Source organism: Eurypyga helias, unplaced genomic scaffold (genome assembly GCF_000690775.1).
Source record: "Eurypyga helias isolate BGI_N326 unplaced genomic scaffold, ASM69077v1 scaffold17617, whole genome shotgun sequence".
In the NCBI taxonomy this organism is placed as follows: Eukaryota; Metazoa; Chordata; class Aves; order Eurypygiformes; family Eurypygidae; genus Eurypyga; species Eurypyga helias.
This window is the reverse complement of record NW_010261272.1, coordinates 1-16701: the sequence shown is the minus strand read 5'-3', so window position 1 is coordinate 16701 and position 16701 is coordinate 1. Positions and strand designations below refer to the sequence as shown.

The 16701-nt window shown below is 39.1% G+C and overlaps 1 protein-coding gene across 1 annotated transcript in view; it reads left to right on the top strand.

Moving 5' to 3' along the window:
- CC2D2A (coiled-coil and C2 domain containing 2A) overlaps positions 1-16618 on the top strand; it is a gene marked incomplete at both ends in the record, with an annotated part of 42455 nt that extends 25837 nt beyond the window's left edge. The window contains 13 exons of the mRNA XM_010155324.1: positions 114-205; positions 1487-1501; positions 1924-2091; positions 3997-4102; positions 5246-5355; positions 5475-5571; positions 6860-6958; positions 9778-9954; positions 12412-12432; positions 13536-13739; positions 14192-14281; positions 15104-15217; positions 16484-16618. Of these exons, the coding sequence (XP_010153626.1) occupies positions 114-205; positions 1487-1501; positions 1924-2091; positions 3997-4102; positions 5246-5355; positions 5475-5571; positions 6860-6958; positions 9778-9954; positions 12412-12432; positions 13536-13739; positions 14192-14281; positions 15104-15217; positions 16484-16618 (1428 nt within the window). The remainder of the gene's footprint in view (positions 1-113; positions 206-1486; positions 1502-1923; positions 2092-3996; positions 4103-5245; positions 5356-5474; positions 5572-6859; positions 6959-9777; positions 9955-12411; positions 12433-13535; positions 13740-14191; positions 14282-15103; positions 15218-16483) is intronic.
- Between the last annotated feature and the right edge of the window lie 83 nt (positions 16619-16701).

The following is a 16701-nucleotide window of genomic DNA, read 5'->3' as shown; positions in this document are numbered from 1 at the left end:
AAAAATAAAGACCATATATTAGGACATTTTGTTTGTGTTAGACAGAATGCAAATATTTGGAGGGGGTTTGGATTAGAAATGTACTTTTTTCTCTTCTCCCTCCCCACTTACAGGTCCGAGAATCAGTAATAAACCGTTTCCTCATAGCCAAGCACCATTTCCTTCTCTCTGACCTTGTCAATGAAGAGGAGATTCCCAGCCTGGGGTAAGGGTTGTATCTTTATTTGTTCTAAATCAAAATAATTAACGTAAAACCATCTCTGTTTTTTTTTTTTTTTGCAAAGTGTATTGATGTGACTAACTGCGGTTTCATGTTTAGCATAACATACAAACTTCCAGTCACTATGTATGTCTCTGCCAGTAGACAGTGTATTGAGGCACAAAGTGTGTAAAGAGAACATCTGCTTGTGTCAGAAGTAATGTGAGAGCACGTAAATAAGACATAACAGGAAATAATGGATCAGGCTGTGATCTGATGAGCTGAGCACAGCTCTAGCTGGTGCCACACTGAATGACTTCTAAATATCAGACAAGCATCAGAGGTAGTTACACTACAACTGGTTCTACAGGTGATGCTTGCTTAGAGTCAGCGCATATTCCCTGCAGATAATGTGCAATAGATTTTTTTTTTTTTTTTAACACTCATCTTCTTTCTTTTACTTCTCATGTATTTCTGTTTGCTGTTGCTGGATGTCGTCATATGCTGTTTACTTTCAGAAGTGTTACTGGGGTCGGAAGTTACTTCTTTTTTCTTATATTATTTTCGCACTTTCTTTGAATTTTTGTTCCAAATCCCATACTTGTTGATTCTGACATTTATCAGTCATCACAGCATAGATGACCAAGTTAGTGTTGCTCATTTAAAATCTGCTTAAGTAAACAGGTTGTGAAAGATAGTTATTTTTTCTTTTATGCAAAAGTTGCTTGTGTTCACTGTAAACACGACATCCGTCAAGTACAGACAAAGCTTTTTGAATCAGCAGTATAAATCTAAACAGTCCCATCTGCTGGAGAGACAGAGACTTGCTCTCTTATGAAAGAGTCCATCATATTTTTTAGTTTGTGTTTTCACATCACAAAATGGAAAAATCCAAACGAGACTTTAAATAGCTTTTGGAGTTGTTTAAAATCAAATGCTTCATTGATAATATTTTTTTATCATGAATACCAATTCATATTGGATTCTATTAGCTATGTTACATGGCTAGTGAATTTAAAATACGCCATGATTTGTTTAAAGCATCTATTTATTGAGATGTTTCAGTAACTTATGGCTTTGTGTATTTTAATAGTAATTATGTGATTCTTTTTTTTTTTCCTTATGAGGAATTATTGCCATTGGGTATCAGTTTTCAAAGTAGATTTTGGAGTGTCTGCAGTTAATATCAGTGATATTTAAAAACATACATCTGCTTTTTATTCTTTTCCTGATTTTTTTTTTTTTCCCCTTTCTCCCCTTTGGTTCTGCTTTGCCTTGGGTTATAAGTTCTGAGGGTCCAGGGTATGTTGTGGCATATTCATTCTGCTTCCTTTCTATAGCCTATTGTTTATTGTAAATAGCTGTGTAATTAGATTTTTTGCCTATTCCATACAGTGGTTGTCGTCATCTCCTAGATACTTTGTTTATAGCACTGTAGTTTAGATCTGTCTGGAAGCGTCATTGTCTTACTTGTATTTTACGTAGTTTTGGAAAAAAACCCTTTTTTGCACATTTAAATTATAATTTCCAAGACGTAAGACAGAACTGGATTGTGTCATAGTAAACAACTGAAACATTTTGACCTTTGAGAGATTTTTGTATGGTACTAACAGGAGCATATATTTCCCCTTTCTGTTAGTGCGTAATTTGCATGTGTGTCATGGAGACACTAGAATGCTGGATTCTATGCAAAAATGACTAAATGTCTGTTTTATGATTATTAGTATTTTGGGACTCAGCCTCTTTAAACTGACGGAGCCAAAACGACCATTAAAGCCAAAAAGAAGGGAAAGGAAGAAGGTCACAGCACAGAATTTATCAGATGGAGACGTAAAACTGTCAGTGAACATCATTAGAGCTTATGATATTCCAGTGAGAAAACCAGTGATGAGGTACGTTTAAATGCCTGTTTCCAGTACAGGTTCATTTTCTGGTTGCAGCTGTTTTGAGGACAGTTGAAGCAACTAATGTTGAAATTCAGTCGTGTGTTGTCATCCTCATGATAAAAACATATACATTTATCTCTCATTAATAATGACAAACTGCTGTTTTGTAAGTTTGTAGAATAATATGATAGTTTTATTAATAGCTGCTAAATTCAAGAAATGTTTTGCAAAAATCTGTATTCATTGAGGAAAAAACAGTCTGGAAGCTAACTCACAGCTTTGACAACATTATAACTCTGGTAATATCAGAAGAGTTACATCTTAAGCAAGCCTGCTAGTTACACTTGGGGCAATTTTAATTAATAATATCTTAATACCAAGAGTACTAAAAAAAATCCAGTTCTTCATTGTGGAATACTGTCTTTGCCTCCTGAGTGTAGCATATTGGTGTTCTCTTTCATGGACTGTTTAAGTTAATGAACTGAGCCTAATTTGGCTCTGACTAATTTTAAAAGTGACCATTTCCTTCAGGCACAGTGAGGCAATGCGTGATGCTTTGCCTTATGTAAGGCACTGTGTGATGCTGTGTCATGTAGAGGTACTTGAGTTCTGAACAGTCTGGTTCAATTCCAGAAGCAATGTTTTAACATGGCATTCTCTCTGTCTCCCAAAATGCATACACCTTGCATTTAGGTCAGAGGTGTTCTCAAGCTGACCGATTACTGTGCATACAGAATTTAGCATCTTCTGCTGGTTTACCTCATTATTATAATAATAGGGCCAACGATTTTATTGCCTCTGCTGTCACTGGCAATGGCTTGTTCAGCCTGGAGAAGAGAAGGCTCCAGGGAGAACTTATAGCACCTTCCAGTACCTGAAGGGGCTACAAGGAAGCTGCGGGGGACTTTTTACAAGGGCCGGTAGTGACAGGACAAGGAGTAACGGGTTTAAATTGAAAGTGGGGAGGTTTAGATTAGATATCAGGAAGAAGTTCTTCACAGAGAGGGTGGTGAGGCACTGGGACAGGTTGCCCAGAGAACTGTGGCTGCCCCATCCCTGGAAGTGTTCAAGGCCAGGCTGGATGAGGCTTTGAGCAACCTGGTCTAGTGGAAGGTGTCCCTGCCCATGGCAGGGGGGTTGGGACTAGATGGTCTTTAGGGTCCCTTCCAACCCAAACCATTCTGTGATTCTATGATAAAGATTCTGTTGGATTTCTGTAAATAAGTTCATACTGAGAAAAGCTATTAATATTAAAAATATACTAACAGGAAGAAAAATAGGAACATTTCAATTCATTATCAGTATTACAGAAATAACTAAAAGCCTTACCAGTCGTTTTGCATTATATGATGTCTTATTTCGAGCTGCTTTCTGCATGAATAGTTATTCTTTTATAATATCTACTATGGTATTATTACAGAAAAAGTTATGTGGAAACACTGTAAAAATAAACGTATTAACTTTTTATTTTATTTCCCTCATGGGTTGCCGATTGTGTAACATTCATATGGGTTTCATTTTGTCGTAGAGGCCTTGCCTGGATACCATGAAGTCTGTACGGTTTATGAATTGTGTGGGTATTCATCTCCTTAAAAACCTGTAGCTCAAGGAGATTGTCCAGGGGAGGCAGAGAAGTAGTCTGGGGTGCGTAAGCCCTTCTGAAAAGGGAGCCTCCAGGCACAAAGCACTGTTTGGCAATGAGTCTTTCAAGAGCTATGCACTTGCTGCCCCTCTCTAGCATTCTTTTTGTGTTACAGGATTGAATAAATACGTTACTGTGTTAAAGACATAACACAAAAATATCAGAAGTATTTCCAGAATTCCATAGGGTTAACACAGAACGTGAGGGATTCATATTTAGTAATGTCTTCTCTGCCTTTTCTTGTTGCTGTTGTCTGTTTCCTCTTGTAGCAAACTTCAACAACCGTCCAAACCTTCAAGGTCCTTTAATGAGATGTTTGCAGCCTCGCCGTCAGCTCAGAGCCCAGCTGGTGGCCCAGACTGGGCATTCAACCAGGTATATGACAACACTAATGTTTTCTTACGTGAAGTTGTGAGTATTCCTCTTTTCCACACACAGTAACATCTCCTGTCAGCAAGATTTCTTACTAGTGAGGTTGGCATGCCCACTCCTTGTTTTCCGAAACGATAGTAAAGCCACAGAAGGGTCAGAGAAGGGCAGGAAAGATGTCAGAAATAGAGTTCTACTGTACAGTGAAAAATGGTTGGGCTTTTCAGCCAGAACTGCGAGTAGGGTAGGAGGAATACAGCAGAGAGGCACAGAACTGTGATACTACAGAGACTGTGGACTGTTGACTGTTTACTGGCTCTTTCAGTACGAGGGTGAGGGATTGTCATATGAAGCTGGTAGGAGCGGCGTTCAGAACAGACAGAAGGTTGTAATTCTTCATGCAGCAGTTGGTAGGTGCCCAGAGAAGTTGCTTACATGTGCTGTGGACTAAAGAAATTGCATTAAAGTGGGTATTGAACAAGTATTTGGAAGTGATCCATTGGGAGTTACTAGATAGAAAAATCACTTCAGGCTTAGGAAAGTCCTTCATCTGAAAACGGCTGAAGCCTGGAAGAGTAATAGGAGAAAATATCATATATACCCGCTCCATTCTAACGTGTGACTGCTGACGGCCTTTTCCACACCCTGTATTTTGGGCCCAGTGCACTCTTAGTCTAAACGAGCACAGCCATACTTGTGGCTGATACTGAAACTACATTTGCTTGCTATTGACAGCTGAACTTGGCGTCCTTCTGAATGAAGATGGAAACCCTGCAGGGATTTTCTCCTATGATTTTCCTGCAAAATTACGGCTTTTTGAAATACAGAAAAGGTTCTGCCATGTGCATTTGAATGCTAATGAAGTGCTCCATTAAGGCATTTTTAATCACATTAGGGGTTTGTTGTGTCTAGTAGGAGTTGTTTATCTGTAACAGGGACCGGTTTTGGAGAAAACCAGGATCTCTAAAATATTTCTAAAAGCTTCATAAATGTTTAGAAGCGTGGGAAGTGCAATATTTAAAGTGTATTAAAGTTTTATCTGGGCTGGATCAGCCTGATCTCCACAAAGTATACACATGAAAATGTGTAATTTAATATGTTCTGATGAAGTTTTATAGAGATCCGTTTCCTTTGTTTTGATCTCTATAGGTTTTAGTCCGTCCTTTTGTGGAAGTTTCTTTTCAGCGAACAGTCTGCCGGACAACAACAGCAGAGGGTCCAAACCCCAGCTGGAATGAGGAACTTGAGCTTCCATTTAGGTATGGCAAAATGAAACGAAATTGTTTCTGAGCTTTAATAATTTAATTTGAGCATGCAAATTTATTCCAGTTGTGCTGTTCTGTCCGAATCACTTTCTTGGTTTATTTAACCTTTTCAGAGCTCCTAATGGTGACTACAGCACCCACAGCTTGCAGTCAGTGAAGGATGAAGTCTTCATTAACATTTTTGATGAAGTAGTTCACGATGCTGTAGAGGTGGGTTCATAATGGCAGGACAGGGTACATTACAGAATATTACAAGCTTTTTGAGGTTGACGGAGTAAGACTTTTCGGTGTAACAGTTTTCACCCTCCTGTGCTTCTTTTTTCTCTTTTGTCATACCTTATGATGTTATATCTAGTCAATACTGCAAGGTTGTTGGAAAGAGCAATCTTTATATTGTTAACCTTTGACTATACAAATTAAGCTTGTACTATATCATCTACTGCTAGGGTTGAACATGTGTGTGTAATCTGTTTTACTGATATTTAGTGAAATTGGAGGTACTAAAATTGAGAGGTAACATATGCACTGTAATATGAGTTTTGTTCTTCCTAAACTTAATCAGAATTGTTTTACTGAATTCCAAATGAATGATCCCAGTTCCTGGGTTTTTTTATTAACTGTATTTTTATGCTCTGTCTCATCCTGTTTTACAAGCTTTTTGGTGGAAAAAAACCCCATCTTTTGGTTGTGTATATTAATTTTTTGGAACAAGATAAAAATTGCAAGTAGTAGTAACAAGAAATTTTTATAAGCTCTCAGTGTTGGCATAACTCCTTCCCCTGTTGAAACCAGTGAAAGCTTTCCCAGTGCGTTCAGCATGCACAGAAATAGCAGCACCTGACACTCTTGAAAATACAACCCAAAAATAAATAATGCACATGTTTCACTGAGAACAGAATTCTGTCCTCAAAACTGAAATGGGATTTGATGAAGCAGAAGGAAGAAAGGTAACAGTCTTGAAACTCAGAAATCACTCTGCCCTTTCGAGAATCTTTTTTGTGTGTTTTCATTTCTGTTTTAAAACTAACTTGTAGGCTGATCATGCTAGATTTGGAAATCCCTACTAGGCAATTACATATGAAAACAATGCTTCCATTCCACAGAGTTTAGTTAGATCTTCATACAGTATTACCTTCAAAAAGTTTTTTAAGTACTATTAAACTATTTCATTAGAAAACCAGAGCTCAGTTTACTTTGAGAAGACTCTTGTGGGCACTCTAAGATTTTTGAGTTCCCCATCCACAGGTTATAAAGGACTTGAACCCTGAAGTGCAAGAATATTGTGTCATGGACCATGACATTCTTGTATTCCTTCAGCACCTGGCATGGTTGAAAGGCATGCAGAGTAATCATTGCCATACTAGTAATTGAACTGATACTTAAGAGTAGAATACTAAAACAATACAGAATTTTTATTGCTGCCTTGATTAAATTGTTGATTGAATTAAAGGAAATGAAGCTGTCTTACAACATTTTATGTTTGGCAACTTTTTAATAGGACGATCGTGAAAGAGGAAGTGGAATCTACACTCGTTTTGAGAGGCACTGGCTGGGTTGTGTTAAGATTCCATTTACTACCATATATTTTCAAGCGAGGGTAAGGGTCAATAACGTGGAGTAAATCTCTTAAAACATAAAACCGGAGAATGGAAAGGGGCTGGTAATGGAATGTCACATTTAATGATGTTCTCTGTCCTGGTTAGTTTATTTTTATGGGATTGTTTGAAAATGTCTTTGTAACCACTGATTTTTATTAAATTTGGTAAGTATTCGTCAGTAAGTTCAATGTTTTGAAGGCCGAAGAGATAGACAAACATACTTCTACATGGACAATGCCACCTGGCTTCCTTCAGTAATGAGGTTAAAAGTGTAAATTCTTTAGATGGTTTTGTCCATGGCTTTTTGCCAGATTTTCACCTTTGCTTCTCCCAATCCCTTCTTTCCTCTTTTTCTTTTTTTTTTTTTTTTTTAGAACTTTTCAAGAGAAACTTTCTTCAAGAGAGATCAACAGTCAGTCCTGGGAGTAATAGTAAAACATGCAGTTTTTCACAGGGGAAAAGTATTTTATTTTTTTTGTCCTGCCACCCATCCTGGACTTAGGTTAAGGAAACTAATTTTTTACATCAATAGTCTTATGTTGTGATCTTGCTGTAGGAGTCTCTTTCTGCAGGGCAGTTGCTTTCACATAATCATACCACAAAAGTCTGTTTCTTAACTTCATGAAGATTCTGACATCTGTTGCATACCTAATGACACTTTAATTTGCTCTTCTCTGGCTATACGGGGCACTTCTAAGAACCTTAAAGCCCTTAAGACCTACTGTGAGCCTCCTGGATTCGAGTGGATGATAAAAAGTCTGTAGGAGTCCCATTTAGTTTAAGTGCACTGCTCAGAGTTCAAAGTGGTTTTCTTGGGCTCTCCATTTGCAAGGCATAACAGAACATAATTGTCATGGAATTCAAGAAAGCATGGAGTTCTTGTTGCTGAGAAACTTTGGACAGTATATGACTTAGCAGTGCTAGACCACTTGCTCTTGCTAGATCATTAATAATATGCTATCATCAGCTTGGGAGGATAACCAATGAATTCGGGTGCTGGAGGGTTGTGGTGCACTATAGAATGAAGCTGTTGTTGACTTAAAGAAGATATAAGTAGGAAGAAGGTCTAGCTGCCTTTTCAGGAGACTTTGGCCATCCTGTGCAGATGATGTCACATAATGTGACCACCGTTGTTGTAGGTTTCAAACAAGAAAGAACAAGATCCTTTCCTCTTTTCAGGGAAATGTTCCATGCTGAATGCATGACATTCACCTGAGGATTGTCTGCTCGCAGTCCTGAGGCTTAATGATTAGAGATTTTAACAGGCTGCTTACCAGTATGTAGGGAAGGACACAGCCTGTAATCCATGTTCAAGGATTACCAATACTGATGTCAACTGCTGTTCTTCATACTTGGTGTATCAGTCTTCCTGTTGTAGAACCAGAGTAGCTCCAGGGTTCCTGTCAGATGCACTCCTGACTCTCTTTGAGGAGGTGTTGCACCTTGTGATTCCCTAAGCATAGTGTGAGTGCCTGCATAGATCTTCCCAGCATTAGAGATTTTTTTCATTTGAACAGTATTTCTTACTGAATTTGAAAAAGCCTGATCAGTCCAGTGGTTATATCTAGGTGCCTCTAGCAATTACATTTCATAGCAAATGAAGCATTTCTTCATCCTGTTCCGTGATTCTGTACTGCAGCAGAAATTCTGTCTGATTTTTCTCCTCATCAAAACTGAATTTTCTTCTTCACTGTTTGATGGGCCAGCCCAGTGAGTCATATCTTCATCTTCCACATGCACTGATGTCCTTCCTGATGGCAGTCATCTGAATTCTGCCCAAATTAGGAAGTTCATTTTCCTGCTTTTCTTTTAAAGCTATGTACTTCCACTGCTGAGACTTGCCTGAGCAAGTGCAGGGCATGCCATCTCTTGTAAGGTGTTTCTGAAGGTCGTGTCAGACCTCCTGTGTGTGGTGGCAGAGGGAGGTGCAAAGGGCTGGTGAGTCTATCAGAGCACTGTTCTGTGGAGAACCTGGTTGAATGGACCCAGTTCTAGTTGCATCCAAGAAGCATCAGCAGCTTCTACGTGAAAGGTGTCGTCTGAGGTGCTGGAGAGTCATTTCCACATCACTCCAACATAGGCAAAGGCCTGTTGGTGTGATGCTGACTTCAGAAGCGTAGTCCTGCATCCTGTATTTTGTCATTTTTTCCAGGCAAATAGCACCATGTGGAGAATGCTTTTTGAAAGAAAACCAGTGAAAGGCTGGCACTTTCTGGTGTAAGAACTAGTGTGTATGATTTCCATTACATTATATGTTAGTGTCCATAATATGCAGGCGAGGGTGAAATGTACTTGTAATTAATACATTTCACAATGAGATGTCTCATGTTTTCCCCACAGTTTGTCAGTATTTATGTCATATTGTCTTATTATTTTGTAATTCAGAGTAATAATGGGGCCTACAAGGAAGCTGGGAGGGGACTTTTTACAAGGGCCTGTAGTGACAGGACAAGGGGTAACGGGTTTAAATTGAAAGTGGGGAGGTTTAGATTAGATATCAGGAAGAAGCTTTTCCTGGAGAGGGTGGTGAAGCACTGGAACAGGTTGTCCCGAGAAGCTGTGGATGCCCCATCCCTGGAAGTGTTCAAGGCCAGGCTGGATGAGGCTTTGAGCAACCTGGTCGAGTGGAAGGTGTCCCTGCCCATGGCAGGGGGGTTGAAACTAGATGGTCTGTAAGGTCCCTTCCAACCCAAACCGTTCTGTGATTCTAATAAAGAAATCAATGGAATAAAATATTTGATATAAGTAGCAAATGTATTTGCAAAGGAAGTTGGCTTTTTTGCTTCTAATAAGAAGTATTTCTCTGTGTATGTTGTAGATTGATGGCACATTTAAGGTGGATATTCCTCCAGTCCTCCTCGGCTACAGCAAAGAAAAGAACCTGGGAATCGAGAGAGGCTACGATTCTGTGCGAAGTCTGAGTGAGGGCTCGTATATAACACTCTTTATTACCACTGAACCACAGCTCGTTCCTGGAGAGTCAGTCAGAGAAAAGGTAACTAATCAGTAGTTCCTCATATTCTTGCTTTGTGTTTCCAGTGGTGCAGTTCTTGAGATGCACATGAACAGCTGTGTTTGGTGTAGCGAAGGACATGAATGCAAGTACGGGAGGACAGTAATACAAATTCTGAGAGTTCTACTTCAAATTTCTTACCTCACTTCATTTCAGTTGGAGGCATCGTGAAGTTAGATGCACACTTAACGCACGCAAAGTAACTTTCACCAGGTATCTAGTTCCAGTGTTAACAGAAAGCAGATTTGGATTCATTATCTGTGCGCGTGTAATTTTCCCGTTTCCTTCCGTGAACAATGGAACATTCACGTGAGTGTTTGAACAGTGGACGAAGAGGAGGTGGCAGGTGCAAACACAGTATTTTTTTGCATCTGTGGTTATACTGTTCAAATGCAGCAATTTATTATTTATGGCTTCACGCACGCCCAGATCTTGAAAATAATTATTTCTAAACAGCAGCTGTAAATTTTTTCAGTTATTTTTTTCAGTTATTTTTCTAAAATAGAACTGCCTTACACTAACAACAACAATGTGTAGTTAAAATGCATACATCCCTTCCTGTTTTATGTAACAGTCTGCAGTGATTTTGAGATCTGTTCAGCAAGGATGAATGTGTTTTCCATGCACAAACAGTAGCAGTTCATTCTTTTCCAATTCAGTGCTACACTGGTCATTTATTAATAGAGACAAACAGGAACTGGAGAGAAAGGTCTATTACATAATTTGTCTTTCAGAATAAATCTATAACTGTATGATGCATTCTAAAACCCCTTTTTTCTGTTAAATTACAGTCTTGGAAATTATCCACTCATACCTTTTCTTGCTCTCATGCAATACTCTGAGAATTGTTACAATTTAATACTGTTGAAAATAAACAAAATTAATAAAGTGCATCCATGGGTGCCTTTTCAAGTTCCTTAGTCTGAGTGATAAGATTATTACCAGGACTCTAAACCATGAATATAAATTTAACAGTCTTGAAGCACCTTTAATAGATGAGGCCTCATTCAAGAGTTTCACAGTCTTAATCTTCACATATAATAATTAAGTGCTGGGAAAAATGTGTACTGAATTTGTAAGGAAACAGACTTCTCTTTACAGAAAGACCTGTCTCCAGTACTGTTTCAAAAGAAAAATGATAGAAAAATTAAAATAAGGGGCAAGATTATTGTAATATATTATGGACTGTATGTTGCAAATCTTGACCTCTTTAAATAATGAGCAAGTGTTCAGAATTTTTTATGTAGATGCTTAGTTACTAAAGGGTTATGTATGTCTGTACCGATGCTTAGCAAAATGCTGCGGGTTGGTAGCCGTATTTAAATTGATTTGAACACTTTAGCGGGAAAAAACAGCATATTTTATTGAAGCCATAGCTCTCGCTGACATAGGTTCTCTTTCATGCTGAATGTGATGGTAGGAGCTAACTGTCCCTTGCCAGAACTCAGACATAAAGCAGTAGGAAGAGACTGAAGTACCTTCCATTCTGAAGATGCAGCCAAGAATCGCAGCACACTAAATCACAACGCAGGAAATGAGTCCTGTTCTAAGTAGCAAGAAATACTACATGTCAAAGCTTCTCCTCACGAAGAGCCACACTGAGAAGAAAAGGGGCAACGGGTACGAGTTGTACCAGGAGAAGTTTTGTCTGTGACAGAAATTTTTTACAGCGAGAAACACCATTTGCTGGAACAATCTCCCCAGGGATGTTGCAGAGTCCCCATCACTGGAGGTTTTCATGATGCGAGTGGACAGGGTGCTGAATAATCTCATCTGGGCTCCCTTTCCCAAAAAGATTGGACCAGATGGTCTTTCATGGTCCCTTCCAACCTGAGCACATTGTGATTTATTAATCAGTAGGAGTTTGGCCAGAATTGGCCAGAGTTCCCTGTTTGCATTAGAGATTTTTCTAAATCCTATACATATTTTATTTAGCAGCAGATCACTTATTTACCTTGGATACTAAGCCAAACCAAGTTAGTTATTTAGCAAACATTGTACAGGATCAACTGATCCTTTTTTTTTTTCAAAGCAATATAAGTAGAAAACAATATAATTTCATGTTAGAGGAACTCAGGAAAGCAGGACCAACTCCACTGAGAATCTGTCCCATTTTAGGTGGTATGTATCTAGTGAAATCTGTACACAAAACCACTACTGAAGTGACATGTGTGTGTATTCTACAGAAAAAGTAATTATTCTGTGCTACAGCTCCCCAAATGTAACATATACAGTTATTCTAGAAAATGGCATAAAATTACAACAACTAAATATTTTTGCTGTCCTTTCTTCCTATTCCTAGCCATTCTTTCTGTTGTTAAGTCACTGAAAATACTTGTCTACTGTTTTAGGATGATAAGCTTAATTTTACAATACCCATTTTTTGTTTCTTTATCTGTTTTTCCTCTTTCTTGCTGTCCTTCCTGAATCTCTATGTAGATGAATGAAATGCTTAAGAAGGTACAATGTTGATGAATTTAAATCAGTTGAGAGATTCGTGTTGTTCCCCGTTTAAGATTTAGCTTGGCTTTGTGCCATTCAGCAATCCTTTTGCACGTTGCAGTTGACTCTGACATAGTAGTTGTTTACTTGTCAGTAATATTTGCAGCGAATGGCTACATTTAAATTTACAAGGTGCCGGAGGCTGGGTGTTTCAGCTGTTAATTACGGTTGAGAAGAATCACCGCTGTGTGCCTTCTCTGCTGATTTTGAAGGTCTGGCTGCAGGGTCCTGCCCAGCTGTTCCACCTCTGGTTAGTTTGAGAAGAAGGGTAACAAACAAAATGGTTTATTTTGGACAGAAATACTATGAAGGATGAGCTCTAATTCTCAGCACCACTAGAAATACACAAGGGATTCAAAATAGATTTTGAAAAAAACTATTTTGGCTGATCCCAAGACCTTTAAAAGATGACATCTTCGGTGACATGCGCGCAAATAGTTGTCATTGTTATATAATTAATATATGCTTTTGAGTCCTAGATTTGCTTCTGGAAAATCTCATCTAAAAGCGTTAAAATTTTAATGACAAGTCTGAATTAGCAGTATTTATCTAAAAGTTATTTGAACCTTCTCTGCAAATATTTTGGCATTGTGCAGGGTTGTGGCAGTATTATTTATATAAGAATTACTGGGATTTTGTGTATAGCTTCTATTGTGGGTTTAATGGAGTGTGATGTGAATTGCATGTAGGATTAGTCCCTAACCATAATTGTTTATCTTTAAATTAGTACATGGTGTTACATACTCCTCCCTGCAGTTTTACTTGGCCCTAATTTTCACTGCATTTTCAGTGCTTTAATACAGCCAGCTATAGGTAGGTACAGGTCATTGGGTGCATTCATAAGTAAATACAAATCGCCTGATTTTTCCATTACTTTGACCTTTCTTACGTGTCTGTGAGCTGAAGAATATACTACAAGGGTATTTCAAAATGCTATTAGGAAAGAATTTTACATTCCTTTTATACCCCTGTAAATGGTGAAATAAGGCCAAATATAGTAAAGACTAAAGCTCAGGTTATAAATAAAACTATTATTGTATAAATTCTACTGTCTTTTGAAGTTTGATACCCAAGAAGATGAGAAATTGCTCCAGGCAGCAGCCAAGTATGAAGCTGAATGTACATCAAGGTTTCCAAGCCGCCAGTGCCTGACAACAGTAATTGACCTCAGTGGGAAAACAGTTTTCATTACCAGATACATCAAACCTCTGAATCCACCACAGGAGCTTCTCGATGCCGTCCCAGACAGTTCCCAAACAGCAGCAGTAAGTACTTAGGATAGTGAAGTTTCTGGGATAAAGATTTCAGAATGTGTGTGTTCGCATGTGTGCAGGCACATAACCTTTCTGTGTGTTTGCCGTACGGCTGCACTTTTTGTGATGGGAAAACTAGATGTACAAAAGAAAGTAGCAGTGGCTGTCTGTGATGTGCAGTAAGTCTATCTGTAATGATGCTGGAAAAGGTATTTGGCTAGGTATATTAATGAACATTGTCCTTGAAAAGATGAAGAATTGTGCCAAACCTCAATGGGGGTGAATCCTGTGAGTCTTTGATAGAAGTTCTAAAATGAGCTAGCTGCTCCCGTAATGAGGTCGGAGTTCTGTCACTGAGACCCGTGGAAACAGCACCATGCTCCACATTCGGTATAATACTACTATTGTTAGATGTCTGCGTCGTGGATTGAAGGGGTGACTTGCTCTGTTTTCTGTTCTTGCAGGAACTGGTGGCTTGGTATGTTGCTTTGATTCCTTTTTTGCCAGATAGTGTGTCATTTGCTGGAATTTGTGATTTATGGAGCACGTCAGACGTAAGTAATGCATTAAACAGAAGTTCTTTATCCTCTTGAATGTGATGTAACATCCTAGCAGCCCCTGCTTTCGGGGGGATATTGTACTAGATAAGCTTTTGACATGCCTTCAGACTTAAATTATTCTGAGATTCTATTATTGTGAGGAGTATTTTTCTTTATAAGCCATTTATTTCAGAGAATAAAGACCAAAGCTTGAGGAAAAATTGCTCATCCTGATATGAGCCAAAATTTTTATCTTGGACAGGTTGCAATTGATTGTCCCTAAGAATGCGTAGGGCTTTAAGCTTTTCCAGGCGTTTTTTCCAGTTGTAAACCAATCCAATATGGCTAGTCATGCACAAGTGCAAGGGTGCTGGCTGATGGAGGCTTTAAAACTAGACTTAAAATTTATCGTTTTGTTTCCAAGAAACTACAGAAAAAACACTGCACTGAAATGAATACTACAGTAATGGAATACTGAGCCTTCTCTCTCACATACAAATAAATCCTGTCATCTGTGGGATAACTACAGACGTTAAGTTAATCATAGATGATGGTTTTACCATCTCAAACCTTGTCTGTAAAACTCCAGAATAACTCGGGGGACAACGACCTTGGTTCTCGTGGCAGAATCCTCGATCTGCGTTGTGGATTTTCACAGCATTTGCTGTTTGTCCTGCATGTTGAGACAGTGGCCAGAAAACAACAAAGATCTGTTGCAAAGATTCTGAGAGGACTCTCTTGCTTCAGAAGTGCTAAGTAACATTTTTAAAAGTTGTAAGTGGAATGCATAGTTGATAACTGCATAGAAAGTGGGGGTTTTTTTGTCTTCTCTATTAGCAATTCCTTCATCTTCTGGCGGGAGACGAGGAAGAACACGCCGTGCTCTTGTGTAATTATTTTCTTGGTATAGGGAAAAAAGCCTGGCTTATCATTGGAAATGCTATTCCTGAGGTAGGAGAATTTTTTCATTTGGTCGGAATATTGACTTTTATTCTGTGAAGTCTTTGGTTCCCACCAATGGATAGAGTTGTTTCTTGCTGGCATGTTTTTCCAGGGAGTTACCTAAACGTGGTGCTGCTGGAACTTACTCTTTTCAGAGAGGAGGAAAAAAAAATGTTAAAAGTGTACCTTGGTATAAATATTGTCTGCGTTATTTTTTTTTTTTCCCGGATCCGTGGTTCCAGGCTTAATCTGGTAGTAGCTGTTGTCCCCACAGTACAACAGAGAGCATCTGTAAACCTTCACGGGACTTGGCTTGTACAAGTGGTGCGTGCGGGACAAAGGTAGTGGAGAGAGTCCCTTCACCAGCATCCTGGGTGAAGATTGAGAGGCAGCAGGAGAAGGTTAGGGGCTTGCCAGGGATTCTTACTGGTACATACACGGCCCTCGATGCTCCCTCCAGCTGATGGCAAAGCTGCAGCAAGGGTGGCAATTGCTTTGTTGAGGCTGGGCTCAATACTGCTTTTAGAGAGATGGTAAGACTGCTTGTAATGCCAGTTTCCACCCTTAGTATCTCAAATTACCAAGCACATGCAAAAGTTATGCTGAACAGAATTTTGGTAAAAATCCCTGTCAAGATCTGTTTCTTCAGCACATGCTGAGGTACTGCAGGGCCAGGAACAGGTACTCAGTACAGTCCCTCCATTCCAGATCTGATGGACATAGCCCTGAATTCAGTTTATGCATGCTGTAAGGAGGATTATTTCAAAGTACCTGGAAAATGTGGGAGACAATAAGAAAATAGAAGAGCAGTTTATGGATTCCTGATAGAGAACATAAAAAGAGAGCTAGGAAATTCCTTGTGTGCCCGTATGTACGAGGGAAGGCTGATGGAAGAGGCATGAAGTGCGCTGCCTAGGCAGTGGTCCTTCAACTCCGAGAGTGCTGGTGGATGAGAGCTGTGGCAGTAGCTGAGTAGGACATGATACTGATACTGAACATTCCTGCCTGTGGAATTTCACATCAGTTCGTGGACAACTTTCGGAATCTGTATGTTAAGAATGGCTTGGGGCTGTGCATGTCTAACACTTCCCTGCCACGTAAGAGAAAGCGAACACATTATCATGTACATGATAGTTGGTTGAATTGTAACAAATGTGTAAATTCTTCCAACCAGTTTGCTCTCAATAGCAGAAAATTAATATTCCAAGCAATACAAAGCATGCTGTCTTTGTAGCCAGTTTTGAAACATCTTTCTCATACTTTTTTTCTTCCTAGGGACCAACTGCATATGTATTAACTTTGGAACAAAGTCAATATGTAATTTGGAATCCCAGTACTGGATGCTTTTATGGGCAGTATGATACCTTCTGCCCCTTACAGAATGTGTACTGTCTGATCAGCTGTGATAATGTAAGTCTTTGTCACATTTCTGTATGTGTAAGAGATGGTAACTTGGTATTTTTCTTAACCCTGTGTGCTGGGTTCAGCCAGGA